The sequence below is a fragment of the Globicephala melas genome, chromosome X (assembly GCF_963455315.2).
Source record: "Globicephala melas chromosome X, mGloMel1.2, whole genome shotgun sequence".
NCBI lineage: Eukaryota > Metazoa > Chordata > Mammalia > Artiodactyla > Delphinidae > Globicephala > Globicephala melas.
The window spans coordinates 64,470,379-64,493,644 of record NC_083335.1 but is presented as its reverse complement, the minus strand read 5'-3'; the positions used below and the strand labels follow the sequence as shown (position 1 = coordinate 64,493,644).

The following is a 23,266-nucleotide window of genomic DNA, read 5'->3' as shown; positions in this document are numbered from 1 at the left end:
ATAGATTGCTTTAAATAAATTGTTTAAACAATAAAAATGTTATCAAAATGTTCATATAATAAAAATAGGAAAAGAACTTACACTTTATCCCCAATTTCCTCTGCCATTCGAAGAATTTCAAAGAGAAGTACCATTTTTCCAGAATGCTCTAAAACCTCAGCATCAGCATCTGTAACAAAATCTTTGTACCAGTCTGGAGCTGGGCTGCTTGGATTAGAAGAGGAAGTAGCTTTACCTAAACAAAATAAATGAAACATAAATAAGTAGGCAAATAAGGGAAGAAGCTGAAAGACTCCAGAGAGGGATTAAGACAGAGATTAAGAGAAAGACATATAGACCAACCAACCCAGGGAGAGAGTGAGAAAGAAAGAGATTGGTAAGGATGTGGGAGATGGGTGCAACACACACACACACACACACACACACACACACACACACACACACACACACACACACACACACACACAGAAGGAGAGAGAGAAAAAAGACAACCCTAGGAGAGAAAGAGCTCTATACTCTGAGAGAAAGACACAAGATGGGGGAGGTAAGGTAGAGGGGACCCTGGAAGAGGGAGGTAAAGAGACAGAGAATCAGAAAGACACACAAAGGCACATATAAACATACACATATGTACACAGAGGAAGAAAGACATGGGGGAGGGGCACCAAGTGAGACAGTAAGCAAGAGACAGACCCTGAGAAAGTGCAAGTATGAGAAACAGAACGTGGGGGCAGGAGGGCTCAGAAAGACAGAGACCCAAAGAGATGAAGCCCCTCAGGTCCTGAGACAGTATAACCCCCAAAGCATACCCCAAGAGATAGGGACCAGGAGAGAAAGACCTAGAGACCCAAAGAGAGAGGAAGAGAGGAAAAGAAGAAGGGAAGGGAGTCTGACTCACGTAGAGATCAAGGGAGAAAAGATCTTAGGGGCCGGCAACATTTCACTGTGCTACTAGAATTCTGGAAAACTCAAACAAGGATTGATCCCAGCATCACCATATCATGTTAAATCATTTTGCTCTTACGTTCCCCACAAACTTTGATTATAAAAGGTGTAAACAGATTGCCAACAGACACATGAAAGAATGCTCAACATCATTAATCATTAGAGAAATGCAAATCAAAACTACAATGAGGTATTATCTCACACCGGTTGGAATGGCCATCAAAAAATCTACAAAAAATAAATGCTGGAGAAGGTGTGGAGAAAAGGGAACCCTCTTGCACTGTTGGTGGGAATGTAAATTGATACAGCCACTATGGAGAACAGTTTGGATGCTCCTTAAAAAACTAAAAATAGAACTACCATACGACCCAGCAATCCCACTACGGGGCATATACCCTGAGAAAACCATAATTCAAAATAGCCAGGACATGGAAGCAACCTAAGTGTCCATCAACAGATGAATGGATAAAGAAGATGTGGCACATATATACAATGGAATATTACTCAGCCATAAAAAGGAACAAAACTGAGTTATTTGTAGTGAGGTGGATGGACCTAGAGACTGTCATACAGAGTGAAGTAAGAAAGAAAAACAAATACTGTATGCTAACACATATATATGGAATATAAAAAAAATGGTCATGAAGAACCTAGGGGCAAGATGGGAATAAAGATGCAGACCTACTAGAGAATGGACTTGAGGGTATGGGGAGGGGGAAGGGTAAGCTGGGACAAAGTGAGAGAGTGCCATGGACATATATACACTACCAAACGTAAAACAGATAGCTAGTGCGAAGCAGCCATATAGCACAGGAAGATCAGCTCGGTGTTTTGTAACCACCTAGAGGGGTGGGATAGGGAGGATGGGAGGGAGAGAGATGCAAGAGGGAAGAGATATGGGGACATATGTATATGTATAACTGATTCACTTTGTTATAAAGCAGAAACTAACACACCATTGTAAAGCAATTATACTCCAATAAAGATGTTAAAAAAAAGGTAAGAAGAGAATAACAAAATAATCTATGAAAGATATAAACAGTTCAGTTTAAAATAAGGAATGTACAGGTTTAACCTGTTTCTGTATCTTCTCTCAATTGCCTTTTAATGCAAAGTACTTTAAATTTTTATATATTTTGTTATAAAATATTTTACAGATTCAGAAAAGTATATAGAATATAAAGAACAGCAGTGTTCCCATATCCCATCTTCATCAAATTTTAAAACGTGTTAAATCTACTTCTGATGCAACTGAAGCCTAATATGTGACCCTAACCAATACTGTTCTCTTCTTTCTCCCCTTCTTTTGGAAAAGTAATAAAATCCTAAACTTTATATTTACTATTTATGTTGTTTTTACATTTTCACTACATTTGTATTAGTAAACTGTAATTATGTATCATGTTTTTAAACTGTATGTAAATGGTACCATACTGTTTGTACAATTTTACAACCTACTTTTTCACTGAATGGAGTTTTTCATTTTCCACTCAAAGTGAGACTTATTCAGTAATTCTAACTGCCATATAGTATTCCACTGCATGAATATACCATAATTTATTAGTTCTCCTATTCATAGACATTTAGATTATTTCTCATTTTTGGCTACTGTGAAATAACTGCAATGAAGACTCAGTGTTGTATTTTTCTAGAATGTTGTCTACTTCATCTAAGTTTAAAATTTTCTGTTATAAAATTATGCTCATGACTCATATCATATTAAACATACCTACTTTATATTCTTATCAAATAGTTCTAATATCTGTGGTTCTTGACAATCTGATCATGTTGTTTGTTTTAACTTTGTCAGGTTGACTGATAACTTATTTTGTTGCTAACTTTTCCTAATGTTGATTGCTTCTTTAGGTACTCTATAACTTTTTCTTGTCATTTCACTTTCAATGTAGCTGTAATATGAGAGAATCCTCGGTAGCCTGGGTTGACATCATACAACTCCACAGTGATTCTGCATCTGCTTCTGTCAGATGCTCCAGGGGATCACCAACCCAGAATTACTTTTGAGGTTAGTATTTCAGCTTGAGATTTTTAGACTATGTAAATAATGTAAATTCAAACCATAAACCATGTGAGAGAAAGCCCATGATTATGAATCCAAGAAAACTATTTTTGAAACCCACAGCCCAGGGTGACACAGATAAGCTTCCTTGTCATCTCCTTATCATCTCCCTGGATTGATGGGAAAATTTTTTTCTATCCTATTCTTCTATGGAGTATGTACCTATGTTAAACAGATTCAGCTTAAATCTGAGTTCTAAGAACTCTCCACCTTATAGAGCGCTCAAGGCCTTGAATCTTACCCCTGAGTAGGTGAAAACCAAAGCTGCTACTCTCAAGACTAGCCTATCCCTAGAGCTTCCATAGCATACTTTCTTGAACTTACTGTTTATCGGTTCCTTCTTTTTAGGCTGGGTCCTGGTGATTTCCATTACTTTTACAGAGCTCATTATGCATTTGTATTTAAACCACAATAAACTATTGCCTAAATGTACCACATATTTTCACGATTCCATGCCTTTCCTTGAATGTCTTATATTACGTTCTCCCCCTCTTTTCTTGACCAACTTCCAGGCATATTTTACTATCCTTCAAGAGTCAACAAAAATTTCATCTTAGAAGAGCCTTCTTAAGAGGGTGACCCTTGGCTGTTGTCTGGGAACTTGAATGGTAAACCGTTCCCTGCACTGATTTTAAACTTTCCCTGAGAAGAAGGGATTGCTGCACCTCATCTAGGCACCTAGAAAGAAAATACCTGTTTTCGTTCTGGGAGTCTAGAATTTGGTAAGAGCCAGGCAGAAAGTGCCTATGTCACCAGTCCCCAGTAAAAACCTTGGGTACTTAGTCTCTAATGAGCTCCTCTGGTAGACAACACTTCACATAACTTGCTGCTGCCATAACTTGCTGCTGCAGAAATTAGTACATCCTGTGTGACTCCACTGCGATAGGACTCTTGGAAGGTTATGCCTGGTTTCCTCTGGACTTTGACCAATATGTGCCTTTTCCCTTTCCTGATTTTGCTTTGTACTCTTCTGTTGTAATAAACCATAGTCCTGAATATGACTATATGCTGAGTCTTATGAATCACCAAACCAGGGGGTAGCTTTGAGGAATCCTGACACGTAGCTTATCAAGCATATGCTAACTAAAATTCCTTTCTACAATTAGTCAACTGGCAAATAATCAGTGCCTTTGGGAATTTTGCAGTTCCACAGACTGAACACAACTTCAGCAATGGTTACCCAATTTAATTAAGGTAATTTATACACGGTAAAAGTGTAAGCAATTATAAAAAAAAAAAGCTGGCAGATAGTACAAATGTGGCAGCTAAATAAGAAGTGTAAAAGCTTAGCACAGGTGACAATTTCTGTGCAAATACAATACATTCATTCTAACTGTAATCCTGTTGGATATAATCACAACAGAGTAATCTCTAAAAAAAATAAAAAGTGACCCAGAGGGCTTCCCTGGTGGCGCAGTGGTTGAGAGTCCGCCTGCCGATGCAGGGGACACAGGTTCGTGCCCCGGTCCGGGAAGATCCCACATGCCGCGGAGAGGCTAGGCCCGTGAGCCATGGCCGCTGAGCCTGCGCGTCCGGAGCCTGTGCTCCGCAACGGGAGAGGCCACAACAGTGAGAGGCCCGCGTACCGGAAAAAAAAAAAGAAAAGTGACCCAGAAAAATATGGGCTACTCCAGTTCATAAATATCCTGAATAAATAATTAAAACCTACAAATAGATATTTCATGCTGAATATTCTTACTTCATCATCGACATGGATTAATCATTCCTCCTGTTATAACTCTGTACTGTGTATGCATACATGACAAGTAACAGTGAATTAATAAATCAAAGCCACTTCTAAATATCCACTCTGGATATCAAAAAATGCTTACAAGGCACAAAGGAAATACAAACAAATAGAAAGCAACACTTTTACCCCTAATTTCTTCAAGCAATTTAAATATATATTTAAACACCATATTTGCAGCAAGATACACTGTAGTTTTCTTCTTATAATAACGAACTTTATTTTATTTTTTCGAACTTTATTTTATACCAGAATTCTACTACACAAGAATATTGGGAGGAGTCATTGGAAATGCAGATTATTGTTAAATGCAACTTAAAAAATACTCTCCCCATCCCATTTAGGTAGCACAGATGTTTCTATGCTTACTAAACTCACTGGTGCTATTGGAAATGCAACATATTTGCCAGTCTAGTGAAGAACACTCCCCACCAGACCAAGCACCTCTGAAGACCAGGCCCCTTTGCTTTTCCTTTGATTTCTGGTGTCAGCATATTGATATGCACCACGTATTTTTGAATCAATAGAATGACTGAAAGAATTAGGCTATAAATTCATCTATCAATCAATCAATCAATCACCATCATCAATGTCTTCAAAATGTATCCCAAAGTAAAAGACCAGCAGAACCAAAGAATCAGAGATACTTCTTACCACCTCCTAAAACTGAAACTCTTTCCTGACTCCACCCCCTTTTCAGGCTACCACCTCACCCCTTAACTCTTCTTACCTTTTCTTAAATTGAAGTGCAGTTAATTTACTATGTTGTATTAGTTTCAGATGTACAGTAAAGTGATTCAGTTACATATATATATATATTCTTTTTCTGATTCTTTTCCCTTATAGGTTATTATAAAATATTGAGTATAGCTCCCAGTGTCATACAGTAGGTCCTTGTTGATCATCTATTTTATATATAGTAGTGTGTATATGTTAATCCCAAACTAATTTATTCCTCCTCCCCTTTCCCCTTTGGTAACCATAAGTTTGTTTTCTGTCTGTGGGTCTATTTCTGTTTTGTACATAAGTTCATTTGCATCATTTTTCTTTTTTGATCTTCCACATATAAATGATATCATATGGTATTTGTCTTTCTCTTTCTGATTTACTTCACTTAGTATGATAATCTCTAGGTCCATCCATGTTGCTGCAAATGGCATTATTTCATTCTTTTTTATGGCTCAGTAATATTGCACTGTATACATATGTATGTGTGTTTATGTATACACACACACACACATGCACGCACACACACACACACACACACCCCACATCTTCTTTATCCATTCATTTGTTGATGGACATTTAGGTTCCTTTCATGTCTTGGTTATTGTAAATAGTGCTGCAATGAACACTGGGGTGCATGTATCTTTTCAAATTATGTTTTTCTCTGGATATATGCCCAGGACTGGGATTGCAGGATCATATGGTATCTCTATTTTTTAGTTTTTTAAGGAACCTCCATCACCTCACACCAGTCAGAATGGCCATCATAAAAAAGTCTACAAATAATAAATGCTGGAGAGGGTGTGGAGAAAAAGGAACTCTCCTACACTATTGGTGGGAATGTAAATTCATACAGCCACCATGGAGAACAGTATGGAGATTCCTTAAAAAACTACACTGTAGGGCTTCCCTGGTGGTGCAGTGGTTAAGAATCCACCTGCCAATTCAGGGGACATGGGTTCAAGCCCTGGTCTGGGAAGATCCCACATGTCGCAAAGCAACAAAGCCCGTGCGCTACAACTACTGAGACTGCACTCTAGAGCCCATGAGCCACAACTACTGAGCCCGCGTGCCACAACTACTGAAGCCCGCATGCCTAGAGTCTGTGCTCCACAACAAGAAAAAACACCGCAACTAGAGCCCCGCCCACTGCAACTAGAGAAAGCCTGTGTGCAGCAATGAAGACCCAACACAAACAAAAATAAATAAATAAAATTTTAAAAACCTACACTGTAGTTTTAGAAATAAAGGTAGAACATCATTAAAATATTATATGTATAAATAGTAGTACTAGTAGAATGGTAAACTCTGTAAGTGTATTTTGCACATTGATATAACCCAAGCTTCTTGAGCTGTCCCAGGCACATAGTAAGAACACAATAAACATTTGTTGAATGAATAAATATGGTATGTTAATGCTAATATTATGGTCCTATATCATATACCAAGATTCTATCACAAAAGATTATATCCATACAATAAATTATATACATTTTGTTTTTAAATTGCGTTACAATTAACATACAATATATTAGCTTCAGGTGCACCACACAGTGATTAGATGTTTTTATACAGTATGCAATGATAACCACAATAAGACCAGTTATCATCCATCACCATATTTTTCAATATTACTGACTACATTCCCTATGTGCACATTAAATGTCTGTGACTTATTAATTTTATAGCTGGAAGTTTGTACCACTTAACTCCCTTTACCTATTTCATCCATCCCCCCAAGATGCACTCCCTTCTGCCAACCACCAGTTTGCTCTAGATATCAACGAGTCTGCTCCTATTTAGTTTAGTTTGTTTGTTTTGTTTTTTACATTCCACATATAAGTTAAATCATACAGTCTTTGTTTTTCTTGGTCTGACTTATTTCACTTACCATAATACCCTGCAAGTTGATCCACGTTGCCATAAAGGCAAGATTTCATTCTTTCTTATGGCTGAGTAGTATTCCATTACACACACACACACACACACACACACACACACACACACACACCCCTTCTTTATCCATTCATCTACTGATGGACACTTACGTTGCTTCCGTATCTTGGCTACTGTAAACAGTGCTGCAATGAACATGGGAGTACACATATATTTTCAAATTAGTGTGTTTGTATTCTTCAGATAAATACCCAGAAGTGGAAATGCTGCATCATATGGCATATGGTAGTTCTACTTTTAATTTTTTGAGGAACCTCCATGGTTTTCATAATAGCTGCAACAATTAACATTCCCACCAACAGTGCACAACAGTACCCTTTTCTCCACATCTTCACCAACACTTGTTGTTTCTTGCTTTTTGATAACAGCCATTCTGACAGGTGTGAGGTTGTATCTCACTGTGCTTTTGATTTGCATTCTGCTGATGATTAGTGATGTTGAAGGCCTTCCCATGTTCCTGTTGACCATCTATCTGTATGTCTTCTTTGGAAAAATGTCTATTCAGGTTCTCTGCCCAGTTTTTAATCTGGTTGTTTTTTGATATTGAGTTGTATGAGTTATTTATATATTTTGGATATCAACCCCTTATGGGATATATCACATGTAAATATATTCTCCATTTAGTCCCATTAAACAAATGGGACTACTTTGATGTAGTCCCATTTGTTTAATTTTACTTTTGTTGCCCTTGCCTGAGGAAACAGATTCAAAAAAAAATATTTCTAAGACCCATGTCAAAGAGCGTACTGCCTATATTTTCTTCTAGGAATTTTAAAGTTTAAGGTCTTACATTTAAGTCCTTAATCCACTTTGAGTTTCTTTTTGTATATGGTGTAAGAAAGTGATCCAGTTTCATTCTTTTGCATATAGCTGTCCAGTTTTCCCAACACCATTTTATTTCAAGAGACTGTCTTTTCCCCACTGTATGTTCCTTCCCCCTTTGTTGTAGATTAATTGAACATATGAGCTTCAGTTTATTTCTGAATTTGCTACTGTGTTCCATTTATCTATGTGTCAGTTTTTGTGCTGGTACTATACTGTTTTGACTACTAAAGCTTTGTAGTATAATTTCAAGTCTGGAAGCATGTTATCTCCAGCTTTGTTCTTTCTCAAGATTGCTTTGGCTATTCGGGATCTTTTCTGTTCCATACAAATTTTAGGATTGTTCTCATTCAGTCAAAAATGCCACTGGTATTTTGACAGGAATTGCATTGAATCTGTAGATGGTTTTTGGTAGTATCAACATTTTAATGATATTGACTCTCCAATACATGAGCACTAAGTATATTTCCATTATTTTTGTGTCATCTTCCATTTTGTTCCTCAATATCTCATAGTTTTCAGAGTATAGGTCCTGTGCCTTGGTTAAATTGAAACCTAGATATTTTATTCTTTTTGATGCAATTGTAAATGGGAAAGTTTTCTTAATTTCTCTTTCTGCTAGTTCATTACTAGTGTACAGAAAAGCAACAGGTTTCCGTATATTTTTTTATGCTGAAACTTTACTGAATTTATTAGTTCTAATTGTTTTTTGGTAGAGTCTTTGGGGTTTTATACATATAGTATCATGTCATCTGCAAATAGTGACAGTTTTACTGCTTCCTTTCCAATCTGGATGCTTTTTCCCTTTTTCTTGCCTAATGGCTGGGGCCAGGACTTCCAATACTGTATTGAATAAAACTAGTGAGAATCCATATCCTTGTCTTGCTCCTGATCTTAGAGGAAAAGCTTTCAGCTTTTCACCACTGAGTATATTACCTGTGGGTTTTTCATAAATGGCTTTTACTATGATGAGATACGTTCTGTCTGTACCCACTTTGTTGAAAGTTTTCATCATAAATGGATGCTGAATTTTATCAAATGCTTTTCCTGCATCTACTAAGATGATCATTTGATGTTATCCTTTGTTTTATTAATGTGGTATATCACATTGATTGATTTACAGATGTTAGACCATCCTCGTACCTCTGAGATAAATTTCATTGATCATGGTGTATGATCCATTTAATGCATTTTAAAATTCAGTTTGCTAATATTTTGTTAAAGATGTTTGCATCTGTGTTCATCAGGGACATTAGCCTGTAGACTATTTTTTTGGTGGTGTCTTTGTCTCATTTTGGTATCAGGGTAACACTGGCCTCATAAAATGAGTTTGGAAGTGTTCCTTCCTTTTCACTTTTTTGGAAAATATATTTTGGAAAATATATTTTCTTTAAATGTTCGAGATAATTCGCCTGTGAAGCCATCTGGACCTGGACTTTTGTTTTTAAACTACAGATTCAATATTGTTACTAGTAATAGATCTATTCAGATTTTCTATTTCTTCATGATTCAGTCTTGGAAAATTGTGCATTTCTAGGTATTTATCCATTTCTCCCAGGTTGTCTAATTTGTTGACACACAATTGTTCATAGTAGTCTCTTATGATCCTTTGTATTTTGGTGGTGTTGGTTGTAACTTCTCTTCTTTCATTTCTGATTTTATTTATTTGAGCTCTCTCTCAATGGGTCTGGCTAAATATTTGATTTTGTTTATCTTTTCAAAGAAACAACACTTATTAGTTTCATTGAATTTTCCTTTTTTTTAAAGACTCAACTTCAGTTATTTCCACTCTGATCTTCATTATTTCGTTCCTTTCACAAACTTTGGGTTTTGCCTTTACTTCTTCTTCTTGTTCCTTTAAATGTACGTTTACATGGTTTATTTGACATTTTTATTTCTTCTAGTAGGCCTGTACCACTATAAATTTTCCTCTTAGAACTGCTTTTGCTGCACCCCATAGATTTTGTAATGGTGTTTCCATTTTCATTTGTCTCAAAGTATTTTTTTATTTCCTCTTTCATTTCTTCGTTGATCTATTGCTTGTTTAGTAGCATGATTTTTAGCCTCCCCATATTATTGCTTTTTCCAGTTTTTTCTTGTACTTGATTTCTAGTTTCATATCACTGTGATCTGAAAAGATGCTTGATATGATTCCAATCTTCTTAAATTTATTAAGACTTGTTTTGTGACCTAACATGTGATCTATCCTGGACAATGTTCCATTTTGTGACCTAACATGATCTATCCTGGAGAATGTTCCATGTGCAATTGAAAAGAATATGTATTCTGCTGCTTTTGGATAAAATGTTCTATATTTATCTATTAAATGCATCCGGTCAAATACCAGATTTAAGGCCAGTGTTTCCTTACCGATTTAGTGTCTAGATGATCTATCCACTGATGTAAGTGGGGTATTAAAGTCCCCTATTATTACCGTATCACTGTCAATTTCTCCCTTTATTTCCATTGATACTTTCTTTATATATTTAGACACTCCTATGTTGGGTGCATGAATATTTACAAATGTTATATCCTCTTGTTTGGATTGACTCCATTTACACTATGGCATGCTCTTCCTTGTCTTTTGTTATAGTTTTTGTTTTAAAGTCTATTTTGTCTGACACGAGTATTGCCACCCCAGCATTCTTTACTTTTCAATCTGCATGGAATATCTTTTTCTATCCCCTCACTTTCAGTTTATGTGTGTCTTTAGATCTGAGGTGAGTCTCCTACAGGCAGCATATAGATGGGTCATGCTTTTTTATCCATTCAGCTACCCTATGTCTTTTGATTGGAGCATTTAGTCCATTCACATTTAAAATAATTATTGGCAGGTATATACTTATTGCCATTTTTTTTTACTTGGTTTCTGGTTGTGTTTTTAGTTCTTCTCTGTTCCAGTCTTACTCTCTTCATTTCTTCCCTTATCGTTTGATGGATTCCTTTAGTTTTATGTTTGGATCCCTTTCTCTTTATTTTTTTGTGTATCCATTGTAGGTGTTTTTGATTTGTGGTTATCATGAGGTGTGTGTATGGGTATGTATGTATGTATGTATGTGTATATACATCAACCTATATATATATACCCAATTATTTTAAGCTGACAGTCACTTTAAGTTTGAAGGCATTCTAAAAGCACTACATTTTGCTCTTTCCCTTCAGCATGCCTCTGAAAATCCTGTTGTCACCATGGGCTGCTGCCATGCCTGGTATTACTAGTATTGTAAGAACAATCTGTACCCAGAGTCTTGCTTCTGCCAAGGTGACCCTGATGCCAAGATCCACATCTTTTACCTGGGGTAGAAGAAGGCAAAAGTTCCCACTCTGTGGCTACATGGTGTCAAATGAGTATGAGCAGTTCTCCACTGGAGGCTGCCCATATTTCTGCCAACAAGTACATGGTGAAAAGCTGTGGCAAAGATGGTTTTCACATCCAAACACATCTCCACCCCTTCTACATCATCCACATCAACAAGACATTCTCCTGTGCTGAGGCTGACAAGCTCTGGGTAGGTATGTAGGGTGCCTCTGGAAAGCCCCAGGGCACAGTGGCCACAGTACACACTTGTCAAGTCATCATGTCCATCCCCACCAAGCTGAAGAACAAGGAGCATGTGGTTGAGGCCCTATACAGGGCCAAGTTCAAGTTCCCTGGCCACCAGAAGATTCACATGTCCAAGAGTGGGGATTTACTAAGTTTAAAGTCGATGAATTTGAACATGTGGTGGCAGAAAAGTGACTTAACCCAGTTGGCTGTGGGGTTAAATACATCCTTAATCACAGCCCCTTGGACAAATGGCAGGCCCTGCACTCACAAGAGCCTTGGTGTTGTTGTCCATTCCTTGCTCATGCCCACCAATAAATCCTACTTTCCTGTCTGTCAATCAATCAAAAAAAGCACTCCATTTTTCACTCGCCTGTCACGTTTTATTTTTTGTTGTTATATTTTACTTCTTTTTATTTTGTGTATCCCTTAACTACTTACTTCAGTTACAGCTGATTTTTTTTACTACTTGTCTTTAAACCTTCATACTAGCTTTTTAAAGTGACTGATTCAATTCCTTTACTATATATTCTCCTTCACCAGTGATTTTTTTTCCTTTCATATATTTTCTTATTTTTAGTTGTGATCTTTCCTTTTCCCCTTAAAGATAACCCTTTAATATTTCTTGTAAGGCCAGTTTATTGGTGATGAACTCCTTTCGTTTTTGCTTGTCTGAAAAACTCCTTATCTCCCCTTCAAGTCTGTATGATAACCTTGCCAGGTACAGTGTTCTTGACTTTAAGTTTTTATCCTCTCAGCACTTTAAATACATCATGGCACTCCTATCTGGCCCACAAAGTTTCTGCTTTAAAATTAGCTGATAGGCTTATGTGGTTTCGCTTGTATATGATTAGCTGTTTTTCTCTTGCTGTCTTTAAAATTCTCTTTCATTCTTAAATTTCTGCCATTTTAATTATGAGGTATCTTGGTATGGGTCTCTTTGGGTTCATCTTGTTTAGGATCTCTATGCTTCCTGTACCTGGATGTCTGTTTCCTTCCCTAGGTACGGATGATTTCCACCGTTATTTCTTCAAATAAGTTTTCTGTCCCTTTCTCTCTTCTCCTTCTGGGACCCCTACAATATAAATATTAGTATGGTTGATGTTTCACAGAGGTCCCTTAAACTCTCATTTTTAAAAATTCTTCCTTCTTGTTGCTATTCTTATGGGGTGATTTCTACTATTTTATCTACCAGATTACTTATCCCTTCTGTATCATCTCATCTGCTTCTGATTCCCTCTAGTGTATTTTTTATTTCAGTTACTGTATTGAGTTCTGATTCTTTCTTACATTTTCTAAGTCTTTGTTAAAGTTCTCACTGAGTTCCTCCAATCGTTCCCTGAGTTTGGTGAGCACGCTTATGACTGTTTCTTTGAACACTTCTATCAGGTAAACTACTTATCTGTTTCATTAGCGTTTATTTTTTTCTGGGGTTTTATTTTGTTATTTTGTTTGGACCATACTCCTCTATCTTGTTACTTTGATCTTCTTTTGTGTTTCTATAAATTAGGTGAAACAGCTACCTCCCCTGATCTTGAAGAAGAGGCCTTGTGTGGGAACATTCCCTGTGTAGACTACTTGTGCCTAGAGACTTTGCCAGGCCAGATGAGGCTGCAGTGGGCACCAGTTGGGGTTAATCCCTGGGGACCACTATGCCCGAGGCTGCCTTGGTGGGACCACAGAACCTGGAGGAGGGCCCAGTCCAGAGGTAGCCCCCTGGGAAGTACTGCACCCAAGGCTGCCTTAGGAGGATAGCTGGAGCTGGAGAGGACCTGGTCCAGGGGCAGTCCCTGAAGAGTGCTGGGCCATAGGCTGCCTTGATGGGGCGGCTGGAGCTGGAGCAGATATGGGGCAGGAGGAGTCTGGGGAGGGAACTCCAAACAATAGTGATCACCACTGCCTCCTACCCAGGCAAGGGCTCCAACAGTTCCCTGTCATTTTGGCAGAAACTCTAGGGTTAGGAAACAGATTTCCTTTACATATACTGTAGGTGCCTTTAAAGTTTTTTCACTGTGTCCCAGGGTGAGTGTGTCTGCATTTGGATCCCTCAGCAATCCATCTCCCTACTGTAGATCACTGCGAAAGAGGAGGGGTTCCCATGGATACCATGTCTCTGACTTTCCTACCAGTTTCTATGTGGTTCTTCTATTGGCAGCACCAGTTCATTCAGCCCCCAGATCTTCTTCAAGAGAAAATGCATTGTGTTTAGGTGTAGATCACTGTGCTCAGGGGAGGAGGTGAGCATAGGGTCTTCCTGTGCCGTAACCTATCCAAGTCCACTCTATGTTTGTTTTCAAATATAATGCTCACTGATAAAGCTTACTCTGAAAACACAGGCATACCTCAGAGATGTTGCAGGTTTGGTTCCAGACCATCACAATAAAGCGAATTATCACAATAAAGCGAGTCACACAAATTTTTTGGTTTCCCACTACATATAAAAGTCAGGTCTACACTATTCTGTAGTCTATTAAGTGTACAATAGCATTATGTCTTAAAAAACAATGTATATACCTTAATTTAAAAATACTTTATTACTAAACAAATGCTTGCATCATCTCGCTGAAGCAAGTCATAATCTTTTTGCTGGTGGAGGGTCTTGCCTCCATGTTGCTGGCTGCTGACTGGTCAGGGTGGTGGCTGCTGATGACTGGGGTGGCTGTGGCAATTTCTTAACATAAGACAACAATGAAGTTTGCTGAATCGATAATGGCTCTTCCTTTCACGAACGATCTCTCTGTAGCATGCAATGCTGTGTGACAGCATTTTACCCACAGTAGAATTTCTTTCAAAATGGGAGTCAATCTTCTCACACCCTGCAATGGATTTATCAACTAAGTTTATGAAATGTTCTAAATCCTCTGTTGTCATTTCCACCATCTTCACAGCATCTTCGCCAGGAGCAGATTCCATCTCAAGAAACCACTCTCTTTGCTCATCCATAAGAAGCAACTCTTCATCCATTAAAGTTTTATCATGAGATTGCAGCAATTCAGTCACATCTTCAGGCTCTTCTAATTCTAGTTCTCTTGCTATTTCCACCACATCAGCAGTGACTTCCTACCCTGAAGACTTGAACCCCTCAAAGTCATCCATGAGGGTTGGAATTCACTTCTTCCCAACTCCTGTTAATGTTGATATTTTGACCTCTTCCCATGAATCATGAATGTTCTTAATGATACCTAGAATGGTGAATCCTTTCCATGAGGTTTTCAATTGACTCTTCCCAGATCCATCAGTGGAATCACTGTCTATGGAAGCTATAGCCTTACAAAGTGTACTTCTTAAATAATAAGACTTGAGAGTTGAAATGACTCCTTGATCCATAGGCTGCAGAATGGATGTTGTGTTAGCAGGCTTGAAAACAACATTAATCTCGTTTTACATCTCCATCAGAGCTCTTGGGTGACCAAGAGCAGTAATATTTTAGAATTACTGTCAATGAGGAGAAATATTTTGAAAGGAATCTTTTTTTTTTTCTGACCAGTCGGTCTCAACAGTGAGCTTAAAACACTCAGTAAACCATGCTGTAAACAGATGTGAGGCCATCCAGGCTTTGTTGTTCCATTTATAGAGCACAGGCAGAGCAGATTTAGCATAATTCTTAAGGGCCCTGGGATTTTCCAAATGGTAAATGAGCAGTGGCTTCAACTTGAAGTCACCAACTACATTAGCTCCTAATAAGAGACTTAGCCTGTTCTTTGAAGCTTCAAAGCTAGGCATCGACTTCTCTCCAGCTATGAAAGCCCTAGATGGCATCTTCTTCCAATAGAAGGCTGTTTTGTCTACACTGAAAACCTGTTGTTTAGTGTAGCCACCTTCATGAAATACCTTAGCTAGATTCCTCTGGATGACGTGCTGCAGCTTCTACATCACCACATGCTGCTTCACCTTGCACTTTTATGTTATGGAGATGGCTTCTTTCCTTAAACCTCATGGAACCAACCTCCGTTAGCTTCAAACTTTTCTTCTGCAGCTTCCCCACCTCTCTCAGCCTTCATACAACTGAAGAGAGCTAAGCCTTACTCTGGATTAGGCTTTGGCTTACGAGAATGTCGTGGTTGGTTTGATCTTCTATCCAGACCACAACAACTTTCTCCATTATCAGAAATAAGGCTGTTTCACTTTCTTATCATTTGTGTGTTCACTGGAATAGCACTTTTAATTTCCTTCAAGAACTTTTCCTTTGAATTCACAATTTGGCTAACTGTTCGGCAAAGAGGCCTAGTTTTGGCCTATCTTGGCTTTTGACATGCCTTCTTCACTAAGCTTAATCATTTCTAGCTTTTGATTTAAAGTGAGAGACAAGCAAGTCTTCCTTTCACTTGAATACTTAGAGGCCACTGTAGTGCTATTAATTGGCCTGATTTCAATACTGTGTGTCTTAGGGGATAGGGAGGCCTGAGGAGAGGGAGAGAGACAAGGGAAAGGCCAGTCGGTGGATCAGTCAGAACCCACACAACACAAAATTTATCAATTAAGTTGCCTGTCTAACATGGGTGTAGTTCATGGCTCCCCAAAACAATTACAATAGTAACATCAAATATGACTGATCACAGATCACCATAACAAACATAATAATAACAAAAAAGTTTCGAATACTGTGAGAATTACAAAATGTGACACACAGATATGGAGTGAGCAATTGCTGTTGGAAAAATGGTGCTGATAGACTTGCTTAACACAGGGTTGCCAGAAACCTTCAATTTGTGAAAAACACAGTATCTGTGAAGTGCAATAAAACAAGGTATGCTTATGCTGAAATAATAAATCAAATATTTTGAAGTAGTTAATATACAGTCATTTCCTCATCATAAGATGTCCTAATACGATACTAAACTAAAACACAGAGATGTGGATGCTGTAAGGTAAACGTAAATGACTTATTCAAGGTGTTGCTTCTCAAAAAGTTCAGAAAGCTACCGCAAAAGAATTAAGCATAAACTCTTTGAAGTGAAAGTGAAGTATGCAGTGAAAATCATAGCTCAGTTATAGCCATCTACTTATTTAATATCCATTTCAATTTCCAGGTGCAACATTTTGGCTCTCTAATACTTCCTATTTAGGTTTTCTTACATTTACTATAAGAAAGTGATTTGCAAGGGGAATTCCCTGGCGATCCAGCGGTTAGGACTCGGAGCTTTCACTGCCGGGTCCCAGGCTGGATCTCTGGTCAGGGAACTAAGATCCCACAAGCCATGCAGCACAGCGAAAAAAAAAAAAAAAAAAAAAAGAAAAAGTGATTTATTTTTAACACTTACATAGTACCAGGTATATATGATCATGTATTATGATCTACTCAGCCTTATATAGAGTTAATCTAGATGTAAAGAACAAAAATAGATTTTTATCATCTATTTGTTCTAGAAAATGTTTCTGATCAACTATACATGTAGATAGCTACAATAAATAAAAAATATATCCATCTATGAATGACTTCTATTTGACTGCACAGAGCTAAAATGAAACAAACACAATAGAAAAGTAGGCAAAGTTTGTCATTTGGAACCCACAGCCTTCCCTGTCTGCTTTTAAGTTCATAACATGTAGCAACCTACTCTCTTCTCCAGTTCTTTTCAAATTTTTTCATATTATGGCATATATGGAAAGCAATAGTACTTACAATAGCACACCAGGAAAACTGGAAGATGCTATTCATTTCTGAAGGTGACCCAGCTGCATAAGACCCCATCTACAGTTCCAAGTGATGAACACATCAATACCTCAGCATACTTTTATGTAATCCATTTAGAGCACAGTATGAGACACACTGGTTAGTCTACTCTCTCTTTTCTCTTAACCATAAGTTATGAGAAAAAATTAAGAATATTTTAAGAAAATCATTCCCAGGAACACATAAACTTTAAGCTATTTATTTCTAATTACGAGATGAGAGACTGAGGAGAACTTAAGTGAAAATGCAGGTCAGGAGACCAGGGGAGGAGATAACAGGAGCTTCCCACTACCTTAAATTAAACTATAACCATTCCTTTACTATTCTTAGAAAAGCATACTTTAAATCTAGTTGGAAGATGAATGCTGATAATAAACTGCCTTTATGGGGTAACAGGAGAGAAAAACAAGAAAAGAAATTTTGTAGTTTAAGTTTTACTATTCCCCTGATTTCTAGGAGAAGTAAGCCAGGGTCTGTGGTTAGGCTGCCATCTGTCTATTTCAAGGAGATACTGAAGAGAGAAATGTTTATCAAGGAATCACCAAATTTGTTCAGCTGCAGGCCTGAGACCAGCTAAGCTCGTCTGTGCACAGGATCATTCACCTAGCTGGCATTCACATCTCTTCTCAGATGGTCTCTACTGCTTTGCTCCATGATTCCCAAATGCCACATATTTAGAGTTACTTACACTGTTCTGTTTTCAGATATTTGATATTTCAAATATTCAGATATCTGTTCCCAGCACTGGAGTTCCTAAACACCCAGTCAGGCTGCACTAGGAGTATACAGAGCCTGAACACTAAACCTTCAAATGTAGATATGAGTAAAGATAACTTTAGCCATTGGGAAGTTCAATGGAAGACTTTCACTGAGTATACACTCATGCACAAGAGAAAGAAAGAAAGAGAAAGCGAAACATATGACAAACTGTACCTGACACAGGGGAAACCTAGAGACAATAAATATAGATTATGAAGAATTAAAAAGGAAAAAGACTAAACCAATGAAACTAGTTTTACTGTATAAAATGAATTGTAATCATAGTTTATCATCTGAAATGCTTCCACTTATTTATATAGTAGTTAAGTGATATTACCCTGGTGGGTTGGAAATGGGCTCTATCTAGGTCTGAATCCCACTTCTACCAATCATTTATAAAAATAAAGATAACAGCACTGCGAGGCTGCTCAAGAATTAAGTTAGCTAACACATGGAGTGAAAATAATACAGAGTTTAGGCATATACATGTAAATAAATGTTAGTTTTTCTTTTTTCCCTTCCTCTTAAATACCAGAGAGAGCACAATGGCTTGCTTGTAATTCAACATTCATCAAATATTTGTTATTACTTGTATCTGATTATCCTAGATGCTTACCAACTGAGGAAAGATATTCCTTTGAGCCAACCAGTGAGGATAATTAATAACTGAAAAAAGCACTGACATTACAATGACATGATATTTTCTAAATCAATGTTCCATGATAAACATAACATTAATCAGACTCACTTTCTTCCAGCTTTAAAGAAACTGAGGGATTGTTTCCTGTTTCATCCACATTTCCTTCACCACCTCCTCGAGATCTTGAATTCCAGACTTTAATCACTTCAACATCATTGTCACTGCCACTTCCACTTGAGCTACTATCTTTTTTCCCCTTTTTCCCCTTTGTTTTCTTCTTTCTAAAAAAAAAGAACAAATTCAAAGTATTAGGAAAACACAGGAAAGATACAAGTGCCAATTATTAGAGGATGATCAGCAAGTAGGGATTTTAAACATGTCAACACAGGGCACAAAAAGTATTCAATTTACTTTGTATAATCATCAGAGCTTAAACTCATGGAGGTTTCTTCAGAATCTGAAGCTATAAATTCATCCATACTGTCTTCATCAAAATATCCCTAGAGAAAAAAAAAAGATGAATGTTTTAAGAATTTATATCAATTTATACTGGAAATTATAATAATGTTTATTTCATTTAAGGATAAGTTAATTGTTATGAGATAAGGAAGAACTGAAGAACTATCATAGATTAGAAAAAATAAAGGAGACGTCACAGATATGAATAATAAACAAAATGTGAAATCTTGGATTGAATCAAGGAAAAGAAAAAGGATGTAAGTACAAAAACTGATGAAATCCAATTAATGTCTATTGTTTAGTTAATAGTACTAACCCAATGTTAATTTCTTAATTTTGACCATTTTACTATGGTTATGCAAGATGTTAATCTATGACAAAGGAGGCAAGAATATACAATGGAGAAAAGACAGCCTCTTCAATAAGTAGTGCTGGGAGAACTGTACAGATACATGTAAAAGAATGAAATTACAACACTCTCTAACACCATACACAAAAGATAAACTCAAATGGATTTAAGACTTAAGTGTAAGGCCAGATACTATAAAAATTCTTAGAGGAAAACATAGGCAGAACACTCTGACATAAATCACAGCAAGATCTTCTTTGACCCACCTCCTACAGTAATGAAAATAAAAACAAAAATAAACAAATGAGATCTAATGAACTTAAAACCTTTTGCACAGCACAGGAAACCATACACGAAACAGAAAGACAATCCACAAAATGGGAGAAAATATTTGCAAACGAAGAGACTGACAAGGGATTAATCCCCAAAATATACAAACAGCTCATGCAGCTCAATATCAAAAAAACAAACAAACCAATCAAAAAATGCATGGGAAAAAAAAAAAAAAGCATGGAAGATCTAAATAGACATTTCTCCAAAGAACACATACAGATGGTCAAAAGGCACATGAATATATGTTCAACATCACTAATTATTAGATAAATGCAAATCAAAACTACAGTGAGGTATCGCCTCACACTAGTCAGAATGGCCATCATCAAAAAATCTACAAACAATAAAGACTGAAGAGGGTGTGGAGAAAAGGGAACCCCCTTCTACACTGTTGGTGGGAATGTAAACTGGTACAGCCACTATGGAGAACAGTATGGAGGTTCCTTAAAAAACTAAAAATAGAGCTACCATATGAGCCAGCAATCCCACTCCTGGGTATATACCTGAAGAAAACCATAATTCAAAAAGATACATGCATCCCAATGTTTACTGCAGCACTATTTACAATAGCCAGGACATGGAAGCAACCTAAACGTCCATCGACAGGCGAATGGAAAAAGAAGATGTGACACATATATACAATGGAATATTACTCAGCCATAAAGAAGAATGAAACAATGCCATTTGCAGCAACCTGGACGGACCTAGATTGTCATACTGAGTAAAGTAAGTTAGAGGACATATATCACATGATATCACTTATATGTGGAATCTAAAAACAGGGTACAAATGAACTTATTTACAAAACAGAAATAGAGTTACAGATATAGAAAACAATCTTATGGTTACCATGGGGAAGGGTGGGGAGGGATAAATTGGGAGATTGGGATTGACATATACACACTACTATATATAAAACAGATAGCTAATAAGGACTTGCTGCATAGCACAGGGAACTCTACTCAGTACTCTGTAATGACCTATATGGTAAAAGAATCTAAAAAAGAGTGGATGTCTGTATACATATAACTGATTCATTTTGCTGTACACCTGAAACTAATACAACAGTGTAAATCAGCTATATTTCAATAAAATCTTTAAAAAAGATTAACATTTAACACTCCTTCCATAATCACAATGCATTCAAACATATAGTAATTAACTAGAAATAAAATAAGTTGAATTACTGTACCAAAAAGAAAAAAATTTTTGAATATACAGTACGTCTATACAGATCAACCTTTTTCCTAAAGTTATTCTGCTTCCGACAGATACCTTTTGATCAACTTTAGGTTAGTTGATTTACCTTATTTTCTTTGCTAATGTAGTCCAGCTGTAAACACCAAGGATGAGTCCAGATTCTACTTAACATCTGAAAATCTTGGAAAAGTTTTGCACCTGCCTTTCCTCTTCCACCTTCACTGCTATTACCTACACCTGATCAAAAGAAAAAAATAGTTAATGTTAAGACATAAGAATTCTCTAATTCATCCAAGGTGTTTCTAAATTAGGGCCTTAACTTTATCTGTGCCTTGGACTCCTTTGCCCATGTAGAGAATCTTATAGGCCCTCTTTCTCAGAAAATTTCAAAACATATAAAATAAATAGGATAACAAAAGAAACCCATTATACAGAAATTATCAAGATGTTTAAAAACAAACTTTTGATATAGTGGTATGTGTACCTTATTAATGCATTAAATAACAAACTACAGCAGTAATTTTAACAACTGCCTGAAATTCTGAAGCATTGATAAAGGTAAATTTGAGATATCGGTAATGACAATAATATATAGAAATATTTCTGATTTCTATTGGTAACAAAGTCACAATTAACACTAATACTACTTTGGTTTGTTGCCTATATTAATAATTGGAAAAATGCTGTATTTTTGATAGAGGTTAGTGAAAACGTAATTTTTTTCTTATTCAGGTTTTTCTTATTCAGGTCCTAGATTCTAACCATAGACCCTAGATGACAAACTTCTGCTTTAGATAAAGCCACTCTCTGTATACAGTATTTTAGCAACTCTCTCCAATTATTCTTACACCAAAAAAACTACTTCTAAAACTTATATTTTTCCTGTTGAAAAAAATAGATTTCTTTTGCCCAGAGTAATTTCAACAAAATTATATTTTTCATATGAAAATGAAGTGAAAATTAAATGAATGCACATTTCATTAATATGACAAAATCATCAAGAGGGTAAAACAGAAGAACAAAGCTGACTTTTTTTTTTACTAAATTTATTTTTGGCTGTATTGGGTCTCCGTTGCTGCGCACGGGCTTTCTCTAGTTGCAGCAAGCGGGGCCTACTCTTCATTGCAGTGCACAGGCTTCCATTGTGGCAGCTTCTCTTGTTGTGGAGAATGGGCTCTAGGCGCACGGGCTCCAATAGCTGTGGTACGTAGGCTCAGTAGTTGTGGCTCACGGGGTCTAGAGCGCAGGCTCAGTAGTTGTGGCGCATGGGCTTAGTTGCTCCGTGGCATGCTGGACCTTCCCTGACCAGGGCTCAAACCCGTGTCCCCTGCATTGGCAGGTGGATTCTTAACCACTGCACCACCAGGGAAGCCCAAAGCTGACTTTTTTAAAAAACAGCATTTAAGCAATAACATTTTTCTGTCCACAGTTTTAAAAGATGTAAATTCACTGATAATTAATGTCTTGTCTCCATGAGGGACAAGAGTATATTCAGTAATGATATGAAATATGAATAAAAATGCATAAAAGCCTGATACTGATTATTTTGCCTGATAGAGGTATTTCCACTGTGTATGACAGAAATCATTGCTGTGAAAATGAGGCATCTAATTACTTGATATACAACTGTTCATAGCATTCCCTTATAATTCTTTTATTTCTGTAAGGTCAGTAGTAATGCTCTTTCATTCTTGATTTTAGTTATTTGTATCTGCTCTATTTATTACTTTGTAAGTACAACTAAAGAGTTATCAATTATCTTGATTATTTCAAAAAACCAAGTTTTGGTTTCAATAATTTTCTCTACTGTTTTCCTTTTCTCCTTTATACTTATTTCTGATTAGTCTTCATTATCTCCTTCCTTCTTGCTTTGGGTTCAGTTTGCTCTTATTTTAGTTTCTTAAGGTAGAAAGTTAGTTATAAATTTGAGATCTTCTTTCTTGATATAGGCATTTACAGCCATAAACTTCCCTGGAAGCATTGCTTTACCTGCATCCCCTATTTTAGTATCTTATGTTTTCATTTTCATTTACCT

The 23,266-nt window shown here is 36.9% G+C and overlaps 1 protein-coding gene and 1 pseudogene across 6 annotated transcripts in view; one reads left to right on the top strand and one right to left on the bottom strand.

The window, feature by feature from the left end:
• Positions 1–23,266, bottom strand: part of ATRX (ATRX chromatin remodeler) — a 249,016-nt gene that overhangs the window by 63,391 nt on the left and 162,359 nt on the right. For all 6 annotated transcript variants that reach the window (XM_030849631.2, XM_030849624.2, XM_030849626.2 and 3 more), the window contains 4 exons: positions 21,338–21,468; positions 19,302–19,390; positions 18,999–19,171; positions 82–235 (listed from right to left, as the gene is read on the bottom strand). In XM_030849631.2, coding sequence (XP_030705491.1) covers positions 82–235; positions 18,999–19,171; positions 19,302–19,390; positions 21,338–21,468 — 547 coding nt within the window. The remainder of the gene's footprint in view (positions 1–81; positions 236–18,998; positions 19,172–19,301; positions 19,391–21,337; positions 21,469–23,266) is intronic.
• Positions 11,306–12,135, top strand: LOC115848725 (large ribosomal subunit protein uL16-like; annotated as a pseudogene).